The 22,906-nt window shown below is 41.4% G+C and overlaps 1 protein-coding gene across 3 annotated transcripts in view; it reads left to right on the forward strand.

Annotated features, from left to right (window-relative positions):
* Positions 1-22,906, forward strand: part of LOC117250040 (poly(rC)-binding protein 3-like) — a 40,817-nt gene that overhangs the window by 12,417 nt on the left and 5,494 nt on the right. For 2 of the 3 annotated variants that reach the window (XM_033615996.2, XM_033615995.2), the window contains exons 2-12: positions 674-842; positions 989-1,012; positions 1,107-1,139; positions 1,232-1,348; positions 5,772-5,903; positions 6,092-6,220; positions 7,914-8,057; positions 13,051-13,092; positions 17,408-17,486; positions 17,997-18,055; positions 21,513-21,682. In XM_033615996.2, the coding sequence (XP_033471887.1) occupies positions 768-842; positions 989-1,012; positions 1,107-1,139; positions 1,232-1,348; positions 5,772-5,903; positions 6,092-6,220; positions 7,914-8,057; positions 13,051-13,092; positions 17,408-17,486; positions 17,997-18,055; positions 21,513-21,682 (1,004 nt within the window). In that variant the 5' untranslated portion in view covers positions 674-767. The remainder of the gene's footprint in view (positions 1-673; positions 843-988; positions 1,013-1,106; positions 1,140-1,231; positions 1,349-5,771; positions 5,904-6,091; positions 6,221-7,913; positions 8,058-13,050; positions 13,093-17,407; positions 17,487-17,996; positions 18,056-21,512; positions 21,683-22,906) is intronic. The other variant, XM_033615998.2, reaches the window with a different exon arrangement.

Raw genomic sequence — 22,906 nt, forward strand, 5'->3', positions numbered from 1 at the left:
ATTCACCAAAGTCACACAATAACACAAACTGATTGCGGCAGCAGTATACCAGCAGCTCCCGTGTTAAATTGCTGTTTTTCTCAATGGAATCCGGTGGCTTTGACAAGAGTAGAAGGGGAACTGAAGCTATTAACGGCTTCTGCATTGAAAATTACTGTCTGATGGTAAGGTAAAGTTGTAAGAATATTCTAAATATATTGTATACTTACACTGATGTTGGTTTTTTATGTGGCTTAAATGCATTTTGCTCCTGTACACTCAAGCCTGCTTCTCCAACTGGGGGCATGTCGACCGCCATCTACTGTAAGTGATACACTGACTTTGGATGAGTAACAAATACAACCCCACTTCAAAAAATACCTACTATCCCTTTAAACTTCTAAACTTGCTATCCAGCAATAAGCTTTGAGTGAATTTAAGAAGTGTTAAACAGTAATAGTCGTGTTAGATTTGCATGGTTTGTATCCTGCCTTTTGTCATTTGATGGACGACAATCAACATAAAACTATCCAAATAATGTACCAGTTTATATTTTCATTTCTGATTTGAAAATTCACATTGACTTAACTAACTAGAGTACCTCGGTGTCCATCCACATCCACAGCCAGGAGACACAGCAAGAAGAAAATTAAAACCAGCCTAATCTCAGCAGGTGTTTCTGTATCGTTTTCAGGTGACCGGTTGGCTGACTCCACCATCACACTCGCGTTGGCCCTTGAACTCCTCTCTCACGTGACCACGCCCCTTCCTTCACATCCAATCCCGACATGGAGCCCATCAAGGTCCAATCAGAAGGTGGACTGAATGTGACCCTCACCATCAGGCTGCTGATGCACGGCAAGGTATGAAAACAAAATAAAAGCTTCTAAACTATTCTGTAACTTTTTTCTTGCACTGCCTTTATATCTAATTATCTGTCAGAAGAAAATAGATCATTTCAAGGCCCCCTGTGGCACAAATACACCTAACATTTTTTGTGTTTCTGCAGGAGGTTGGGAGCATCATAGGAAAGGTATTTATCACAGACAAAACAATCAGACCATGTAAAGCATCAGAACGCCTGGGAGAAATACATCTTAATAACATCTCTTTTCCTTTACTTCCAGAAAGGAGAAACAGTGAAGAAAATGCGTGAAGATGTATGTAGAACTTTTCTGCAAATGATCAGTTGTTTTTAACACTCCCAGTATGAGGTTTTGTCCCATAATCGTGCATCTTTTTTACCTTATAGAGTGGTGCCCGCATCAACATCTCAGAGGGGAACTGCCCTGAACGGATAGTCACCATCACCGGGCCAACAGATGCTATTTTCAAGGCCTTTGCCATGATAGCCTACAAGTTCGAGGAGGTATAACATCCATCATATAAACACCACAAGTCTCAGTCAATAACACTGGGTATGCTACAGTTGTGGAGGAAGTATTCATTCATTAACACTACACTGTAAAAATACAGTTCCTGCACTGAAAATGTTGCTTTAAGGGGACCTATTTTGTTCCTATTCAGGTTCATACTTGTATTTGGTGTTTCTACTAGAACATGGGATAGTTGGGTGAAGTGCAGTGGGCAGCCCGTTCAGGAGCGCCAACACACATCTAGCAGCTACTGGCGTGGGGTTGTACATTGAAATTAATAGGGGCATGTTTTTTGAGGCACAGCATTCGCCGCCAGTGTTTTTGGGCCTTAAGTGTCTCTCCCAAAAAAGCCCAGTCTGCTCTGATTGGTCAGCATTTCCGTTCTTGCATATCTCGGCATCTTTTTGCCATTATTGCAGGCAGGGAATGAGTGTAACAGGGAATAGCAGCACTTTCTACCATAAAAAAGCCATAAATAAAAGCTTCTAAACAAAAGTCTTCACAATTGGACATGTTCCAGCAGGAATATGATTCAAAATTGGGGAGAAATGAGCAAAAGCAGCAAATAAGATTAGGCTACATGTTTCTCTGACACTAGCATGTAGCTACATGTAGCAGTGTACTTGCAGCTGAGGAATGACTATAACAAACTATAGTGGCACATTCAGATGTGAAAAGACATGAAGAAAAGTTTCTAAATAAAAATTTTCACCACCAGACATGTTGCGGCAGGAATATGATTCAAAATCTGGCTGAAATTAAAAACATTAGCAACCAAGACTACTGTAGTAGTGTAGGCTACTAGCACTCACGGAATGACCTTTTACTGTGAAAATTAGGCCAACCTGTAAAAGCTTCTAAACCAAAATCTGCACAACATTTTTCCCTGATGTTAGCATGTAGCCTCAAGTAGCATTGTAGCTATATAATGTAAACACTTGCAGCAGGGCATGCAGCAGGTGATTATACAGAAAAATCCCTAACGAGCTGATGTCATCTCGTTGCCAAAGTAGAAAAAAATTTGTAAACAGGGTATTCAGAAAAGTCTAAATCTATCTATCTATCTATCTATCTATCTATCTATCTATATATATATGTATATATATATGACAAAAAATAAGGATAAGCATTATATGTCCTCTTTAAGTGAAAGTGTGAAAGTATAATCAGGACATTGTACATAAAGAATTAAAAGTAAAAGTACTCATTGCAGAGAAATGTCCCCTGTGACTGTATATTTACATGCACAGTTAAGTCGAGCTACAGTTGTGACTCAACTAGGCCATTTAATTGGACTACTGTCCTTGTCCCAGTATACAAGTACGAGGAGAGAATCCATTTATTGACTGAAGTATGTCCGACTCTGCTACAACAGGTGGTGATATGCCCCTTTCAGCTTGTCAGTATTGGACCTTTTTGTGGTTCACCTTCTACATCACTGACCAAACAATCGAGCATCGTCCAGCTGTTTCGCCACTTTTCTGAACAGGTCACCATTCCTCGTTTTCCTCCCATCCATGTATTTCAAAATATTTAACTCTTTCAGCTTACAGACCATCAATCAATCAACCAATATCACAAATCACAATTTGCCTCACAGGGCTTTACAGCATACGACATTCCTCTGTCCTTTGGACCCTTGCAGTGGATAAGGAAAAACGGTAGAAACCTCAGGAAGAGCAGCTGAGGAGGGATCCCTCTTCCAGGACGGACAGACGTGCAATAGATGTCGTACAGAACAGATCAACATGATAAATTAACAGTAATCCGTATGACACAATGAGACAGAAAAAGAGAGAGAGAGAGACAGAGAGAGAGAGAGAGAGAGAGAGAGATGCAGGACAGACGGTAATGACAGTAGCTTACAACAACATTAATGAAAGTAATAATATTATAATAATAATTCTGGCTACTGTGGTACAATATGTTGAAAGTATATATTAATATCTGATAGTATACGTATGTGACAATAATCATATGTGTAACAGCAGCAGGAGGCATCAGGCAGGACTGCAGCAGCAGCACAACCACACACGTCACACTATCCAGGCACCGCTGCGATATAAGTTAACCTGCAAGACAGTGAAGCACAAAGAGGCCAAGTTAGTGACATGCAGTACAGTCGAGTTAGCGAGATGCAGTAACAGGACATGAGTGTTAGCAAAGGAGAGAGAGAGAGAAAGAGAGAGAGAGAGAGAGATTGAGAGAGAGAGAGAGAAGGAGAGAAGGTGCTTGGTGTATTATAGGAGGTACCCCGGCAGACTAGGCCTAATGCCACATTCACATGGAATCAGGCAGGCGGCAGACAGGAGACATCTGCTGGACGCAACGGGAGAAATAAACAAGCGGTCCAACGGAACGGCACAACGGCAAAATGAGACACACGTGACTCGTGACACATGATTGTTGCTATGGCGATGTTTTTGGGCTACAGAGAGCTAACGTTAGCCAGATAGCTCGCTAAGCTAATACAGCAATTCATAACATTACGTTTCATATTACATACCGGGTACTCCACCCAGCTCTGCGCTAATCGCGTCCCATATGTACGCCTTCTTGGAAGCATCACGATAGGCTTTTAAAGTTTGGTCATATAATTCTGGGTGCTGCTGCACCAAAAGCACTAGCTTTTCGTTGTCGAGTTCAGCCATGTTTTTTTTCTGTTTTGGAACTATGTCACATCCGGTCGAGTATTCTGTGGCCGGTGAACGGTAAAAGTTAAAATTTTTTAACTTTGGACGGCATTGCCGTCTACCGTTGCCGTAGACGGTATTCTCTGCCAGCCTCGACCAAGTTTTACTGTCCTTCTCTCGTCCACTAACATGACATCTGGTTTGCCATCTGCCGTTTGCCTGATTCCATGTGAATGCAGCATAAGTCAGCCTAACTAGGGGCTGGTACAAGGCAAGCCTGAGCCAGCCCTAACTATAAGCTTTATCAAAGAGGAAAGTCTTAAGTCTAGTCTCAAATGTGGAGATGGTGTCTGCCTCCCAGACCGTAACAGGAAGATGATTCCACAGGAGAGGAGCCTGATAGCTGAAGGCTCTGGCTCCTTTGGACACTTTAGGGACCATGAACTGTGTCTCCTCGTCCGTCCAAAAATACACAGCTCTGGATGTAGATTTCACTGAGTTGTTATCGGCTTCTTCGTCTGTTACGCATTTAATGCAACTCGACTTCCGGGTCAAAGCTTGGAGCAGACACTGTGGAGCATGCACAGAGAGCCAAGGCCAGTTTGGGTCCGACTGACTGTATACATGCAGGAGTAATTCAGCTCCCGATCTAATTATCTGGGTGTTAGTCCAACTTTGAGAAATTTGATGTTGGACTTACTGTACAAGTTTACATGTATTTAAAATGTAGTCTGACTGATACAATAAATTGATTTTCTCTAACGTCATGTAAAGGCACTGATTGTTATAGTATTATCTATGATATTATTATACTTATGGATTCATGTAGAAGCAGGATGTTTTATAACTATTTTGTATAAGACTGATTAATCTCCTGATTATTTTCTCAATTAATTTTTTTGTTTTAGAAAATTTCACAAAACAGTGATGCCTTCACATTTGTTTTTTTTCAACTAAAGTCCAACCTCAAAATTATTTAAAAGAATTAAAATCCTGACATATGAGGAGCTAGATCCATGAAATATTTGGCATTTATGCATTAAAGTATATTAAAGTATATAGAAAAATATAAAGTGGCATGAAAGAAAAATATATATTACAAGTACGTACAAGTTCCTTAAATTTTTACTTAAGTACATCCCAACACTGTTATGCTTCAGTGTCTGTATACTGTCTGGTTTCCAAATGGAATACAAAGCAGGCTTCGCCGTGTTATGTAGGACAGAAATGTGCTGATCTAACCTTGCAGCACCCTTTGAAAGTGGGCCAGTACTGTGTTTTAATTTGGGCGCCGTATCATCACGCTTCCAGCCTGCCGGACCAAACCAAAGAGTCTCCAAAACACTACACATAAACCTCTGCTAGGAATGAAAGCGTACATGCCAATTTGGAGAGGAGGGCAATACTAGTAATTTCCACATGCACACATTTAGATGAACCATACTTTAATCCCACTATTTATAATTTAGAAGCAGTTTATAAAGACATGATAAAGTGTCTATAACACATTATATGTTTATCAAAGTCCAGTATGTGTTATTGTAAGACATTACTGTATGTTTGGATAATAAAACACTTGGATGTTAACGGGAGAGCAAGTCAGAATCTTTACTTAAGTAAAAGTAATACCACAACACTGCACAAACACATATCCAAGAGAGAGTTTTCCACACTTTCTACTGCTGCAGGATATACGCATGAAGGTTGATTTCTCTGAAGTCACCACTGCACATACAGTAACTGATGCATTTAACTGATAACACCTGGTCTTTCCTCCCATCAGGATATCATCAACTCTATGAGCAACAGTCCAGCCACCAGTAAACCACCTGTAACCCTGAGGCTCGTTGTCCCGGCCAGCCAGTGTGGCTCTCTTATTGGCAAGGGAGGCTCCAAAATCAAAGAAATGAGAGAGGTAGAGTACAAAGAATATTTCCCTCTATATTAGTGTTCTCTACAAAGATCAGAGGATTTCATCAGCCATAAATCTCGTATTGGTTCATGTAGTTCCCATTTAAGCTTTAAATCCTGCATAATCCTCTATGCATTATGTACATTTCGTCATATAAATTCAGATTTAATAAATATTCTTCCTACCTTTAGTCCACAGGAGCTCAGGTCCAGGTTGCAGGTGACATGCTCCCCAACTCCACCGAGAGAGCAGTGACCATTTCAGGGGCCCCAGAAGCCATCATCCAGTGTGTCAAACAGATATGTGTGGTGATGCTTGAGGTACAGTATGGAGGGGAGGGGGAAAAAGAAATTTTATTTACATTTCAACAAACAGTATGTTGTTTCTAAAATGCCTGATATGAAAGATACAGTAGTTTACAGTTATAATCCTTAAGTTTACAGCCAACTGGGCATCACTATCTGTGAATCTGAATGGTGGACTGCGCCACTAACGATGAACATGCAACTACAAATACAAGCAAAACCTTAAAAATCTTAAAGGGTCGGTCCATCCCAAAATCAAAAATACATACTTTTCCTCTTACCTGTTGTTCTATTCATCAGGTTGAAATCAGATTGTTTTGGCGTGAGTTGCCAAATGTTGGAGATATCGGCTGCAGAGATGTCTGCCTTCTCTCCAGTATTATCAAACTATATGGCACTCAGTTTGTGGTGCTGCAAAAAAAAAAAATCCATTTGAAAAACTCAACAGCAAAGTCTCTTTCCAGAAATCATGACCCCATTACTCAAGGTAATCCACAGATCTTGTTGAGAGCAGTTTCGTTTAGGAACTTTCTACTGAACTACACCCTGTAATGTCATGAGAGCTCATTGAGGCAGGCTGAAGTGGGGCACTTCAATACAACAGGCAAAAATAGAAGGTTCAGAAGAAGAGGCAGCTTTAATTTCCTTTCAGCAGGTCATTGACAGTTAACTCAGGTCGTTTCTTATCTCCAAAATCCAAGTACAATCTTAAAGCATCCCAAAGGAGAAGGAGGTCCTGTAAAACTCAACAGAATTAAAATAAAGTTCATCATTAGGGTGGCAGCAGGGAGGATGGCATTAATGTTTACATCTCACAATGTCATGAGTATAAGCCTCTCATCCATGAGTAGGTGCACATTTCCTCTACCCGTGTAGTTCAGTAGAAAGACCTGAAACTGCTCACAACAAGGTCTGTGGATTATCTAGAGTAACCAGGTTATGATTTCTGGAAAGGGACATTGCTGTTGAATTATTCAAATGATTTTTATGTTTTAATATACTGGAGAAGGCAGACATCTCTTCGGACAATATCTCAAACAGTCGAAGAGGAAAAATATTTCTCTGGGTCCAAACTTTTGAGTCAACAAATTTGATTAGACTGATTCTCCTGGCATTGTCACATGAAACAGCAGTTTCACAGTAAAAAAATAAAGCAGAAACTCACAGTTGCTTGTCAAAATTGGCCTAAAACCAACTGTTTGCTGCTGACTCTTCTCTACACACAAGTCATAATGCTTTGGATCAAAGGGCTACACTCTTTCTAGTTGTCTCTCTTTTTCTTGCACCATTAATTTGAACTATCTGCACAGCCAGTTCTCCGTTGGGCCTTCATGATGGCACCAGCCATGGATGCTAGGAGATATGTGACATGACTGTAAGTCTTTAAAATGTGGACTTTAAACGTTATTTAAAACACAGTAATCATCATTATCCAGTTGAAAGTGTTCCAGGTAAATACAAGTGTAGTTGTGCACTGAACCATGATTTGGACATTTGATGTCAGCATGAACACACAGTGAAGAGCACTTTTGTGTGGGTGTCACAGGTTGTCTTCCCTAAGGCACTGTCCCTCTTGGTTTTCACTTTATGCAACTTCTTTTCTTTCTCTCTTTCTGTTTCTTTTCTCTCTGCTCTAACACTCTCTCCACCTCTCACCCCTCCTTCTTCTTCCTCCCCCCACTCTCTCCTCCTCCTTTGCTCTCCTCAGTCCCCACCGAAAGGTGCCACCATCCCCTACCGCCCCAAGCCTGCCTCCACCCCTGTCATTTTTTCAGGTGGCCAGGTAAGAGCAGACCCACTGGGGGCGTCCACAGCCAACCTCAGCCTCTTACTGCAGCACCAGCCACTGCCTGTTAGTGTCGCACCAGGTTTTACTCACTTTTCCTCCCTTCCTCACTGACCCCACCCGCCCCTGACGAGCATGAAACCATCACTGCTGTTTACTGTGCCCTCATTGTCATCCATCACCTGCAGCCACTCAAACCAGAACTGGGCTAAATGGCAACACAGGGAATATAAATAACAAGATTACCTGATAATTGATGAGAGCAGAGGTGGTGAAAACATCCTTGTGCTCCCCTTTGCTGGGACTCCTTAATGATCCAGAATGGACAGAGGTAAAAAATTTTACTTTACTCACAAAATAGCAAATCTGAATGCTTCTGTCTCACTGGGACAGAAATAATTAGGCTAACAGAGTTGGGGTAAAATATCTTTAATTTTAAACTTGGATCCAAAAGTAAACTTAACATCCTGCTCATGTTGAGATAAATTGATTTATTCAGCAAGAATATGAAAACTGACCCAGGTAGGAGAGTAAAAGGTAAACAGAGGAGGTTAAAGGTATGCAGGTGTGTAGACAGAGGACTAAATCAGGTGATCTGCAGAGCAAAGAAAATTCAATAGGGGCTAGTGGACTGGATGTGAATGACAGGAGATGAGGGTGAACAACACAAACTTCAAAGGTAATATTTAAGGGACATCGAGACAGGTATAAATGTAACTCTGCCATTAACAGCATCTCACATCAGGCAGCAACAACTTATTGTTTTCATTATCAGTTAATATGATGATTACATTATTAATCAAGTAATCTTATTGTCCACACATAGGTGTAGATTTCAGGGGTGGGCGCAGGGGACAGGATATTTAAAACACATGCATTTGTCTTCCCCAGTTAAAACATTAAAGTAGCCTGTGACTTTTAATTTGGTGAAATCAATTCAATTTAATTTTATTGTCTATATTCTCTATAAACAGTAGTATACAGTGAATGAAATGTCGTTACTCACAAATGTAGGTGCAGTAAAGAACATTTTGCAAGATATTCAACATGGACACGATGACATAAAGTGCACAAAAAGTAAGTGCAGAGGATTAAATATTGCATAGTAATGAACAGATAAAACAACAAAATGATTAAATCAAGACATTTACACCATAAATTGATGCAAAAAATGCCTGGATTGGTGCATAATAATTCACAAAAAATGCAGGAAAATTGATTTTTTAATGCTCCTGTTTCACCATTATTTGAAATTTCCTTGCGGAGGACCCCAAACTCCCCCTTTCATATGTGTTCCCCTTAGTGTTAAAACAAAACCTATGCCCCTGTATCTCAAAAATAATCAAAAGACAGTTAAGCCCATTACGGTTTTCTAATATTTGTTTGACCAACTGAACAAAACTCAACAGTTTCCTATCATATAAAAAAACTAAGAAATTCAGCATAAAAAAATGACTAACACACTGAGGGCTCTAGTTTCGCAGACCGGGCGCGGCAGAGGCGCAGCGCACCTGCGCTTCGCCAACTGGGTGTGGCCAGGTGGATTTTGTAAGTTTGGCGCACCGTGCGCTTGGCGCAGCTACTCCTCTATCCCACCTCCGTCCCTCCTACCGGCCCAAGTTGGAAAGAGGGAGGAGAGAAGGCGTGGAGTGGGTTTTACACAGCCCATTCACATCACACCAATCAAATGAGCCCCTCTCCTCGCCCTTAAATGCGCTGCATGAAGGCGTAATGAGAGTTTACTCAATTCGCCATGGCAGAAGAGAGCAGCAGCGTCAGACAGCCAAACTTCTCCCAGGAGGAAACTGATGTTTTGGTCCGGGAGGTCTGCTCGCAGTGTCCGAATATACGGAACTGCGAGCAGACCTCCACGGGCTGATGATGCAAAGGTAGCCTGGGAGGAGGTCACCACAATTGTAAATCAATGTTGCGTTTAACTTGTGCGCGCGCTCTCTTTCTCTCTCGCAGTCTCACCCTGTTTCTTTTCTTTTGACTTTTCTAAGATGACAGATGCTGAATATATACTCCCTATCTGATGCTGTGGCTGTTTGTGGTTGGCTGAGAGGGATGTGAACGCATTAGTTTGCAGCTGTGTTAGTCAAATCAGGTTGGGTTTCCATTACACGTGCTAAACGTGCCAAACGGTGCCAGTCCCCTTTGATCTGACATCAGATGTGACGGGACAGTCGATATAGAGATACATTTATGTGCTGATTGCAGATAGTTGCATTGAATAGTGTTTTTGGGTATTTATTGCATCGTTGATGTGCCTGATATTCTGGAAACCTGCCTGTGAGGTTTTGGTGACGTGTGCGCACTGTCCGCCGGTCAGCCAAACTTCAGCTTACACTGGTTGCGCTCCGCCTGCGCTGACAGTAGACCTGGTTTCAGTTGGCGAGCTTTTAGCGCACCTTCAGCGAAGCCTTTTGGCACGAAACTGTCACTGCGCCAAGCTGGATCTGTCAACACCTCTCCCTGCTGCGCTGCCACACCCATTTCAGCGCACCTCGGTCTGCCAAACTACCAAACTGAGCGCGCCTCAGGTTGCGCTGCTCGAAACTAGCTCTGCGTGGGGTTCGCCACCCTGCGCCACCCTGCGCCGCACCAGGAAACTAGAGCCCTGAATCTCTTATCATATCATATCTTATCTTGTAGGCCTAAACTCTGACATTCTCCTATTGTAAAAATACGCAGCCTATTTCAGTGGTGTACAGTAATTACAACAGGCCCCAGTGCACGTTATTATGATGGGCCATGAGGCCTGCTAGTTACTTTTTATGCGCCTAAACTAGCTACTGTATAATGTTATTGTCACATGATCAAATAGAGACTTGACATTCAACACCAACATACACATCAGTCAGAAATCATCATTGCATACCAAAGAAAACAAGGAATTATTCATTTAATTGAACATTTTCTTATACTTCATTTATAATCTATGTAGAGTAAGCATATATATTATAAATTGCTACTGGCTATTTGACAATAAAATAAATAAAATAAAAAAAGACAACCATGATAGAGGTGGGTTTAAAGGCATATTTCTATGGTGGCAATCTAAATTACTCACAAGGGCCCGTAGTCTGCCTAACAGTTGGAGGGCCCACTCTAAATGGGACCTCTCACCCCATGGGCCCTAGAACAACTGCCCTACCTGCACTGTCTATACTTACACCCCTAGCCTACACATAAAAAAAAAGTTTTAACATTTCATCAACTAAAATGTGCATCACGTTTACAGTCTGGTACCTTTTCCTCTAACTTTTGCTGAACCTTTATAGGTAAAGCTGGTCTTTAATCTCTCTAGCTTGGTGTGGCAGGAAAATTGAGAATTTAAAAGCGCGCCGACAGACTTGTTTGCTTTTACTGCCAACGCTACAAAGTTAAAGTACCACATCATCATAATAGCGCCCTGCAGAGTAGCCACCTTGTGGTTAAACACATTAATGAATGAATACTCATTTAGACCTATTACTGATGTTGAGAAGCTTTGGGCTTAATAGGCTGTAACCTTTATGAGGAAGCTCAAATTTAATTTACAGCTCCAGACAGATGATCTTATGGACCAAAAATGGCTTTTTTGATAGGAAAGGTTTCCAATGCCTGGACCAACAGACCTTTTCAGAGTTTACTATGATATGAAACTAAGACATTGAGCTAATCTTAAGTGCTGTACTGTAGGCAGCTAGACTTACTTGAGTTTCTTGAAGACGTTTCACCTCTCATCCAAGAGGCTTCTTCAGTTCTGATCTTTCGTACTGTATTCCCATATCATTAGAAGGGCATTCTTCCCAAACGTTAAGTAACATATTGGTGAAGATTCTTAGTCATCCAGGTCACGGTAATCTTAAGAGCTATATTGTAGGCAGCTGGGCTTGCTTTGGTTTCCTGAAGGCGTTCTATGTTTCAGTTCTTCAGAACTGAAGAAGAGGTGAAGGTGAGAGGTGAAACATCAAAAAAGAAACTCAAACAAGTCCAGTTGCCTATAGCACTTAAGATCACCCTGACCTGGATGATTGAGACTCTTCACCAACACATTCAGCTAATATTTATATATGGAAAAACTAGAACCAATTACTCTTTTTAGCATTTTTGCTTAAAAATGACTTACACATTATAAGGGTTATCAAAATTACAGTTGATTACTGTTAATCCACAAGTCAGTTTGTATTTGTATTTATTAGGATCCCCATGATGATTGATGCAGACACATCAGCTACTCTTTCTGTGCTAATACATGTGAAAATGCAACTAATCACTTCATCTCTTGATACCAGAAATTCCTACCCCTTAATATCCAGTTTTCTTAACATTTCAGTTTTTCTCTTAAGTAGCTTTAAGATTGGGGAAAATCTTCTTTAAATAATCTAAAACTTTGAAATATTTGACAAAAGACAAAGAAAAATGGCAAACCCTCACAATTAAGAAGTTGCAGATAGCATATTCTTGGCATTCTGGTTGATACATTACTTGATATTCTCATCAATTAACAAGCTGACAGTTAGCCAATAAACATTCAACATATTTCTATTAAATTCTAGTTTCTTTAAAATTTCTACATAGGGCATTATTGAGAAGCAGCCTGGAAGAGCTGACATGATATATCTCCTGGTTACAGTCGTGCTGTGGTTGCCGTCTTGACTGATGAAATGAAATTTAGCTCAGTTCTGACCTCTGTGGCCCCTATAAACTACACATCCAATAGGTTGAGTCACATTACTCCCCTCGCGGCCACTCCTCTGGTTTCTCCCCACACTCTTCTTGCCACCACCCCACTGTCTGAGCTGTCCTTTATTGATTTAGTTCAACTGGATCTGATTGATGAACAGTCAGGGAACTATATTGCATGACTTTCTTGGAAGATAAGGTTAAAAATATGAGTCTGTAGAGTGCTTGTGTTGTTTCTCATTTTTCTTCTATTGCATTTTGTTCCAGTCTCCATTTGTTGTAGAGTTAACAGATTTAAACGGATTAAATACAGTATATGTATTGTTTTGGTCAGCTTGTTGTGATGATGTAACGTGATAACAATAAGCTCTTCTCCTCATGTTTGCAGGCTTATACCATTCAAGGACAGTACGCCATCCCACATCCAGATGTGAGTGCTAACCCCACCAGGCAGTCAACACTTCACTCTCCATAATTCTGTCTCGCTGCAGTCGCAGGCTCTTTACTCTCTTTCCGCCCATATTAATATTAATTGCTAATATTAATACAGCTTTTTTTCTGATATGTAATTCCTATATCTTTCTAACTTTTCTGACTCTTGCCTCCCTGCCCTTTGTTTGGCATTAAACCTCATGGGGCTTGGCCTGGTGGCTGGTGGTTCCACTTTATGTCAGCACAACATAACAATCAACCTGAGACGTAAAACCTGCTTTAAGTAAGTCATCCATCGGAATGTTACAGCCTTATAGAAACGCAGTTGGGACCATATTTTTGAAAGCTTTTTTTTGTTCTGACATTCAATACTTAAATGTCAGTTGACAAAAAGCATTAATTCAAAATCAGAAGCAGAAGACAAACCGGAATAAAACAATGACTGATGTAGCTGTAAAAGGCAGCGCTGGTGGCTGATTTCAGATGATGGAGATGCCCTTTAATGTAAGCTTTTAAAACTCACAGTTCCTGACTCCTTCATAATGTTACTTTCATAAAATTAAAAGACTACATGCTTAAAACATTACTGTGATGAATTAGCTTTTAAAAGGAAGCTCAACACGTTCTCACTCCAGACTCATCAATTACCGATGCTTGGTCAGTGGCCCTTAATGTCAAACTATGACGCTCTTCCCTCCAGCATCATGTTTTGGCTGTTCAGGGACGGCATGTCAATTTAAGCTTATTAAATGCATTGTGTCTTTTTTGTTTTTGCAGGAAATTTACAGGTTCTTTCCTTGGGTTTAGGCAATGAAAGTACGAGGTTAGGCATAGTTTGGCTTTAAAAAAAGTACTTTTGCTATACTACTGTAATGTAAAGTCGTGTGATATACATCATGGTATGCTACACCAACCCGGTCTCATTCCAAAGTCATCAAATACTGGCGCTCCTCAGTGACCTGCATGTCAGACACAGACGAAAAAGCTGTCTTTTCACATTGGCAAAATACGTGGCCAAGCACTGTTGGTCTGTAACAGTTCCTGACAGTATCAGGTGGAAATGTGGCCGTACAACAATGTAAGTTAAGGCAGCAAAAAAAACACCAACTTTCACCCCTGAGAAAATTCAAAAGCCCACTAGTCTGAAAGATGTCCCATTGGGTCGAAAGCCCATTGCTCCAACAGCTTGTTATGCCAAAAACAAACACCCTTTTCACTGAAGTCAGATTTTTTCCAAAACTATACACTCCCTGCAGTCAGCTTCCCAGTGACGTTTGAGCCAAATATCCCAGGTGTTTTCATCACTGCATTCCTGCTTTTCCAGCAACTTTCGTGCCAACAAATGTGGATGCTTTAAGCCAAAACGTGATCTTATCCTGATCATAACCAAGTGGTTTTTGTTCCTAAACCTTACCACACATTCATCATACTATTGTTGGCAAATGTAACATATCCATGGTTTACAGAAACGTACAATGCAAACATTTTTTTTTTCTGGTGACTGGGTTGTCTAACTGAAGGGAGTGTGTATTTTTAGAGAAACGGCGATTCAGAGCACTGGGCATTTGTTTTTGGGATAGCGGGCTATGGAAGAAATGGGCTTCGGTCCTATGGGATATTTTTCAGACTAACAGGGCTGCAAAATTTTGGGTCTTCGAAACAACAGGCAGTCCCAAATATATTCAGCTGTCAAGTGCATATTTAAGCTACTTCAACAGTGACAGTTCTGACAGCTCTTGGTGTTAACTGGGGAGGAACCAAAGGTGGACACTATGCTTCCACTGCCTTTCTGATATCAGCGGTAGCCTTCGTATGAGAGCAGGGCAGAGCTGTCTGCCATAACAGACCAGAGAGAAGCTTGTATTACAATACACACAGAGGTATCGTAACTTCATTCTTTGCTCAGGACGCCATTACTCTAGCCTGGTGAAACCATCCTAATCTTGCAAGCTCATATTCTATTTCCCTCTGCAGATCAGTCTGGCCATGCAATCATAAAGGCGCATTCTGGCATCGGTTAAAGCTTACCGGGCCAATCACAACCGTTTATTACTTTGGGGCAGGCACATCATCAGAATAGGAGGGACAAGTAGCGGAGTGAATGCATTTGGTAAACAACTAACATGGCTACTGATTTTGAAACTGCGATGGTAAATGTGTTGAACGAACTGGAATGTATATTTTCTTTAAAAGCAGAACAAACGGCTGCACTGAAAGCTTTTACTGAACAAAAGGATGTGTTTGCCGTCCATCCTACAGGGTTTGGTAAAAGTTTAATTTACCAACTGGCTCCGTTGATCGGGAAAAAGATGGGACTCAGTGAAAACTCAGTGGCTATTGTTGTTTCTCCGCTAGTTGCTCTCATGGAGGAGCAGGTCAGGGAAGCAACCAAGCTTTGAATCACAGCCATGCAACTCGGAGTCCACAGTGAGGAGGAAATCTGAAAAGACGGCAACACTCTTTCCCAGACATCATCACAGCTCATCTCCGCTGCAGCTTGCTGGTCTGTTTACAGTGACGTTGTGCTAGCCTACGTCAGACGTTTCGTTTACTCTGATTGGTTTTCCGTCTTTCCAATTGCGTGAAGGGGCACTTTGAGTGACAGCTGTTGATACCGCCCCTTGGGAATAGAGGAAACATACAGTCCGTGTCCAGACCCATTCGCGTTTTGTGAATTGGGTCTGGCAACGCCAGGCTACCATTACCCCACTATATCAATGTTCTGAATGTTGCATAGAGCTCCCTCAAGCAACTCATGCAGCTAATTTTTGAAATCAAGAACCTATTGTCCAAAAATTTAATTGAAAAAATTTAGTGGTGCTAGGTAGTGCAATAGTGCAAATGGATGTACATGTAACTCCAGTATTAAGGAACTGTGTATGTGTGGATCCAGACTGGATTAAATGACATACAGTCAGTATTTAAGAGAACAGCAACAAAACATCAACTTTTTTACACCAAGGGGAAAAAACAAAGCATTCACCACCATGTAGAAGAGTTATTCTGTGGCTTTCTGCAAATCAAATAAACTTAAAAATCCAGAGAAAAAGGTATTTTTCAACCTGTCTAAGTGACTGATGGGGACAACATTTTTTTAAGCTGGACCAGTACTGAGTGAGAGTGGAGCATAAACACTCAAGGCATGTGCCATATTGACATTTGGTCATGGACTTTCCACGTCCACATATGATGGGAAATGTACCCTGGATGCGCTGGTTGTTGATGTTCTGGGACACTGTGCCAAGTTCTGCCTGTTACATGCATTGTCTTCTTTCAAAATACACTTCCGTTTTGACAGGAAATTTACAGTTTGAATACAGTCTCTTTCAAAATAAGCTTTTTTTGCTTCAACAACAAAAGCACATGGTTGCGTTTAGGCAACAAAAACACAGTTCGGTTTGGGAACAAAGAACAGGGTTTGGCTTTAGAATCTTACAGGATGCAAACACTGCTCTCTTGGGTGAAAGGCAGTGTTTGTTGGACACATCCACCACCCCGCCCATCCTAGTCTGACTTTTCCTGCCTTAACTTTCGTCCTTGTCCCGCCATATTTCCTCCTGACGCCACTGAGTGCAGTAAACTATGATGGCAACCGGCCATGTATCATGCCGACTTTTTCGTTGGTTTCTGACACTGCAAGTCACTGCCCAAGCGCTGGATTTCAACAACTTCGGAGTGAGACTGGCCTCTCCAAGGTAACTTTAGTTTCAAGGTCCCTGCATGATAATGTAACAGCACATTGTCAAAACATTGGTGAATGACATTGAGTAACGTTGGCGCTGCTATACTGTCTTGAAACATGCAAGGAATTCACTCAAAAAACTAGTCTGTTACATCAGAGCATTAATAGCTGTAGGATACTGATGTTATAGTAAGTTTAATTAATCATATATATCGCAAATGTATCCATTTCTCATGTGAGTTTATAAACTGTGCTTTCCCAGCATTGACAGACTGACTTAGCCCTCACCATGCCCCCTAACAATGACCAGACACGGACTGTATCTATGCTTGACTGGTAAAACAACAGTAACTAAAAGGGACGGGGCTTAGCAAACATTCTATCTGCCAGCCTCACTCCATCATCCCAGTCTCAGGCCAAGTCCTCTATGAGCTTCTTTTCTTTCTCTCTTCTCTATCTCAGTCTTTGTCCTTCACCTGTCTGTGTTGTAACTTCTCCTCAGATCCTCTCTCTACTCTTGTAGCATTTCAGACAGACCTCTGTGTGCGTGTGTGTATCTGTGTGCGTGTGTGTGAGTGTGTTTTTTAACGATGACCTCATAGCTCTGCTGTCCTCCTCCTCCCCCCCTCAGCAGTTGAGCAAGCTCCACCAGTTGGCTATGCAGCAAACCCCCTTTACCCCCCTCGGACAGACCACCCCTGCCTTCCCCGGTACGTACCCACCTACACGACGACCCTCTTTACCAAAGCTCCTTCTCTCGTTTTTACCTGTAGAGACAAACACATTCTCTACCTCCTTTTTTCTCTTTCTCTTCCTTTCCTGTCTCTGTCCTGGCTCTCTCTTCTTCTCGTCCTTCTCCTCCTAATGGTCTCTGTGGTGCACTGCCATTGACATGGCCTGCTGGTGGTCTGCTCTTGTTGATGTTGAGGTTTCTTTTGTTCTTTGGTTTTCCCTGAATTTTATTTCTTTAATGATACAGTCGCCTCAGAGTGTTTTTCTTTCCCATTCAGAGAGAACAATCCAGCTTGTCAGGTGATAGGAGTTTTATATAGTGTATGTAGGCTCTGCTCATGGTTGAGTCAGACTTTCCAGTGACAAAGAAATGCTACTGGTGAATAGCCAGGACAACCCATCAATGCTGTTCACTCCCCCATTGTGCCAAACTCTATTTTATGTCCTCTTCCTTCCTTCCTCTCTTTCTGTCTGATTCCTGTATTCAGCAGCAGGTCTGGATGCCAGTAACCAGGCCAGTACTCATGAACTCACCATTCCCAATGATGTGAGTATATTTGTCATAACTTTGTCTTATTATGAATGCTTTTTTTGTCATTTGTTGAATTAATTGTGACATCCTAAACAAAACTGCAAATAAGACCTTTATCTAAAATGAAAGATCTGTCATCAAAAACTAAATGAGCTTACATTTTTAAATGATAACAGTCTTCATTTTGCCTCCAGCATCACATGTATTTAAAGCTGGAGCGCAGGGATTTTGTCTCCCCCCTCTGGAAGTAGGAGTAATTGCACAAACACTTTGAATGCATGCTTTTAATGTGTACCAGTATGGAAGCAAATCGTGACTAATATTTAAATTAAAATGTATTTGCAGAAATGCTTTTTCATTTTAAGAATGTGGCTGCATTATTTGATTCATAAATAAAATTAATCATCTATCATCTCATTTGCATTTTAATTTTCTTCTTCAAGACTGTTCATTCTTTCACTTAATTAAAATGAAAAAGAAAAAGACATTTGAGATTTAATTTTCAAAATATGCCCCAGCAAATAGATACCAAAATTCAATTTGAAATGTAAAATTTGAAAATTAAAATGCATTTGCAGAAATGCTTTTTCATTTTAAGAATGTGGCTGCATTATTTCACTCATAAATAAAGTTAATAATCAATCAACCTATTTGCATTTGCATTTTCTTCTTCAAGACTGCACATTTTATGCCATAATCAAAAAGAAAACAAAGAGGACATTGCTATTTCGTTTTTGTGGTCTGCCCTGAAAAATAGTGCCCGTAATTCAAAAATGATTTGGCAATCTGAGAGGCGCAGGAGAGTGACGTCAGTAGCCGGGTGAAACACGTTGCAACATGTAATGTCAAACAGTTGCGTTTAGGTTTCGTACTTAAATAATAAAAAATAATCCATTTTGGGTTAAAATAAGTTTGTAACCTGTTGTTACTTAGGTAATGTTACATCTTGTTTGGTCTGACCCATCCACCGTCCCACCCTATGACGACTTTCAGGCTCTGTACACTAAGTCAGTTGCTCTCAAGGTCAAGTAGTGCCGCAGATGAGGGGGTCTGCCCATTATTCCGACAGCCCATTGGTCCGACATCCCATTTTTCCGACCATATTAAACCCATTGTTCCGAAGTCCCGTTGTTCCGAAATCATCATGATGCCCTGTGGTTAAGGTCTGGTTAGGTTTAGGCACAAAAACCACTTGGTTAGGGTTAGGAAAAGATCATGGTGTGGGTTAAAATGAAAAAGAAAGTGGCAAACACATAAGCTGTGAGCCTGCTTCGCCTCAAGCTTTTCCCAGCTGACCCAGAGCCGGTCGCAGCGCACCATCAAGGCAGAAATACGCCCGCCGGGAGCCGTTCAGCACCGCGGAGAGCTCCCCACACAACCCAAACCCCAGAGTTAATAACAGGAGGTTATGGTGTTTCATTCTCTCCTCTCTATGACACTTGTATCTCGACCAGTAGCCTACTTTTGTTGCGTTGCTGATCCTCTATGGTACACAAATACAGTAATAATCACATATCGGAACAACGGGACGTCAGACTAATGAGAGGTCGGAACAATGCTACAGTACCGCGGATGGGTTTACGTTGGTGTTAGTTGTAAGCCCAGTGCATCTCATAGAGACGCCAAATGCTGCCTTTAGTATCTGTATAAGATGCTGAGGGGTGTGACAAAGCGTTAGTATTTGCATTCTGTTCAAATCAACTCTTCAAGTATTACTGCTTTGTCAGTGGTCCTAAACATCTAATATGACATGCTAAGTATCCTCCTGCATTGGCTTTGGACATGCACAAACAGCATCTCAACTGATGCATCTTACGTGCATTGTGCATTTTCAAAATATATTTCCATTTCCACAGGAAATGTACAATTTCTGCCCTATAGGTACATAGTCTTTTTTAAAATAAACATACTACGTATGTAAAACACTATGTTTTTACATGTATTTTCTTAAGTTTTGGCAACATAAGCACCTGTTTAGGTTTCGAAAAAAACATCATGGTTTGCCTTAAAATAAGTACGGTTCATAACATAATGTTATGTCACACGTTACATGTCATGTGACATACGTTACTAGTGCAGCATGCTACACATACTAGCACATTACATTGTTATTAAAATAAAGCCACTGACATTTGGTTTCACACAGGAAACAAGCAGCCAGCTCCTGGGTGAAAGTCCAGTGTTTATTTGACTCTCTCGCTTTCTTGCTCTTTATAACACAGTAGTTTCTGGCAGTGAGAAAAATTGCCACCTCCTGGTGTATATCATACTGTCCTCAAGAGCATCTCAGTGCGTAGGTGACTGATGGCAACATCCACTGACAAAGCAGCGGTATTTGGCGAGTTTGATTGTAGCCGGTCCAGTGCATATCATAACCCCATGACAGGTGCCTCTGTACATAGGTACCTGACGCTGAAATCACTGACAAAGCAGTGGTATTTGATGAGTTGGGAGTGTGAACAGGCTGGTATTTGACAACCTGGGAATGAGAATGGGCTGGCCATTCTTCTCGCTGCTGCTCTGTTGCCATGGTCCCTTCCCTTTTCCTTTCCCCTTTAGCTCTGGCTGTTTGACATTAATCGCATATTTCCAAAGCACCAGTGTGGGAAAGTTGCTACAGACACCACTACCCTGGTATACTGACGAATACAGAGAGCTTTCCCTGGTGACCATAGTCTTAATCAGCATTGTGTTAACTTGTTTAGTGAAGGCTTGAATATAATTGCTGTTCATTTATATGTAAAATGCACGCTCACCACCTTTAAAGACAACATTGTCCACACTATTGCATAAAACTATTCAGCAGTTTTGATAATTTGTGGCCACTTTGTGCCAGTTTGTCTCCACTACTGCCAATATGCTGAACCTTAAATTAGAACATCCTTATTTAAATATCTTTTTAAATAAGGATGATGACTTTTCAGAAAATCCATAAAGGTCAATGTGACACTGTGATCATATCCACTGACTCCTTCCTGAATATTTAAGATTTTACAGAGAGATTAGGATGATGAATTCTTAATTGTTTGGCTGAATTATAAATTAATTTCCCAAGAATAGCTGCATGAAAGAGAAACACTGGTCAGGGGCTAACTGCTATCCAAGCACAAATTCACAAATGTTGTTTGACCACAACGTCAAAAACGCTGGTTTATTATCTTTAAACCTGGCTTCCTCTTGAAGCCTCCAGTGACACAATCTGACAGCTGATCAGCTACAACTATTGAGAGCTCCTTCTCCACAGCAGAGATATAGTACAGCCAAAGGCAGTCAGCTTTGTAAAGTGAATGTCCTTAATGGAAAAGACTTGACTTGGACCAAAAGAAGAAAAGTTACGGTTGAAAGGCGGACAATGCCTGGCCCGTACACTTGTGCATCATATCGAGTCCATCCGAATATTTCATCAGATAAAAATGTGTGAATCTTCCATGTGTTCTGGCCATCCTAAGACCAATCCCCATTTTCTTCCCAGCTAATAGGCTGCATAATCGGACGCCAGGGAACCAAAATCAACGAGATCCGTCAGATGTCTGGGGCACAGATCAAAATTGCTAATGCCATGGAAGGGTCATCGGAGCGCCAGATCACCATCACAGGGACCCCCGCCAACATCAGCCTGGCCCAGTACCTCATCAATGCAAGGTCAGAGTCAATGAGAGCCATGGACAATGTCTGGAGAATCAGTTCAGGACATTGTCAGTGGAGTGGTTGGATTCAGAGGTCTAGAACAAGTTCTCACCTTCTGGAAATATTCTGTTTGGTTTGGGTGAGAGGTAGCTCCTGGGCAGAGCATGCCGTACTGTGGTCAAGTAGACGGTTTGTAATTTGATCAAAAATAACAAAATAACAGTCTTTTGTCGTTCCTTGAATTTGTCTGATGATTTCGGTTCTGGCCCTTACTGACAGAAGTTCTAAAATCTTGCCATCTCTCAACTTCGACATTTTCAATCAATCAGTCAATCAATTTTATTTATAAAGCCCAATATCACAAATCACAATTTGCCTCACAGGGCTTTACAGCATACGACATCCCTCTGTCCTTATGACCCTCGCAGCGGATAAGGAAAAACTCCCCAAAAAAACCCCTTTAACGGGGAAAAAAAAACGGTAGAAACCTCAGGAAGAGCAACTGAGAAGGGATCCCTCTTCCAGGACGGACAGACGTGCAATAGATGTTGTACAGAACAGATCAGCATAATAAATTAACAGTAATCCGCATGACACAATGAGACAGAGAGAGAGACAGAGAGAGAGATGCAGGTAATAACAGTAGCTTACAACAACATTATTGAAAGTAATAATATTATAGTTATAGTTCTGGCTACTGTGGTACAATATGTTGAAAGTATGTATTAATATCTGGCAGTATACATGTGTGACAATAGTCATATGTGTATAATAACAGTAGAAGTATGACTAATGACTAATGATGGCAGCAGCAGCAGGAGGCATCTGGCAGGACCACGGCAGCAGCACAACCACACACGTCACGCTGTCCAGGCACCGCTGCGATATGAGTTAATCAAAGAGACAGTGGAGCACAAAGGCTCCGGAGAAGAAGCCGAGTTAGTGACATCCAGAATGCCTGAGTTAGCAAGATGCAGTAATAGAATACGAGAGAGAGAGAGAGAGAGAAGGAGAGAAGGTGCCCGGTGTATTATGGGGGGGGGGGTCCTCTGGCAGACTAGGCCTAAGTCAGCCTAACTAGGGGCTGGTACAGGGCAAGCCTGAGCCAGCCCTAACTATAAGCTTTATCAAAGAGGAAAGTCTTAAGTCTAGTCTTAAATGTGGAGACGGTGTCTGCCTCCCGGACCGTAACAGGAAGATGATTCCACAGGAGAGGAGCCTGATAGCTGAAGGCTCTAG

Source organism: Epinephelus lanceolatus, chromosome 24 (genome assembly GCF_041903045.1).
Source record: "Epinephelus lanceolatus isolate andai-2023 chromosome 24, ASM4190304v1, whole genome shotgun sequence".
Taxonomy (NCBI): domain Eukaryota; kingdom Metazoa; phylum Chordata; class Actinopteri; order Perciformes; family Serranidae; genus Epinephelus; species Epinephelus lanceolatus.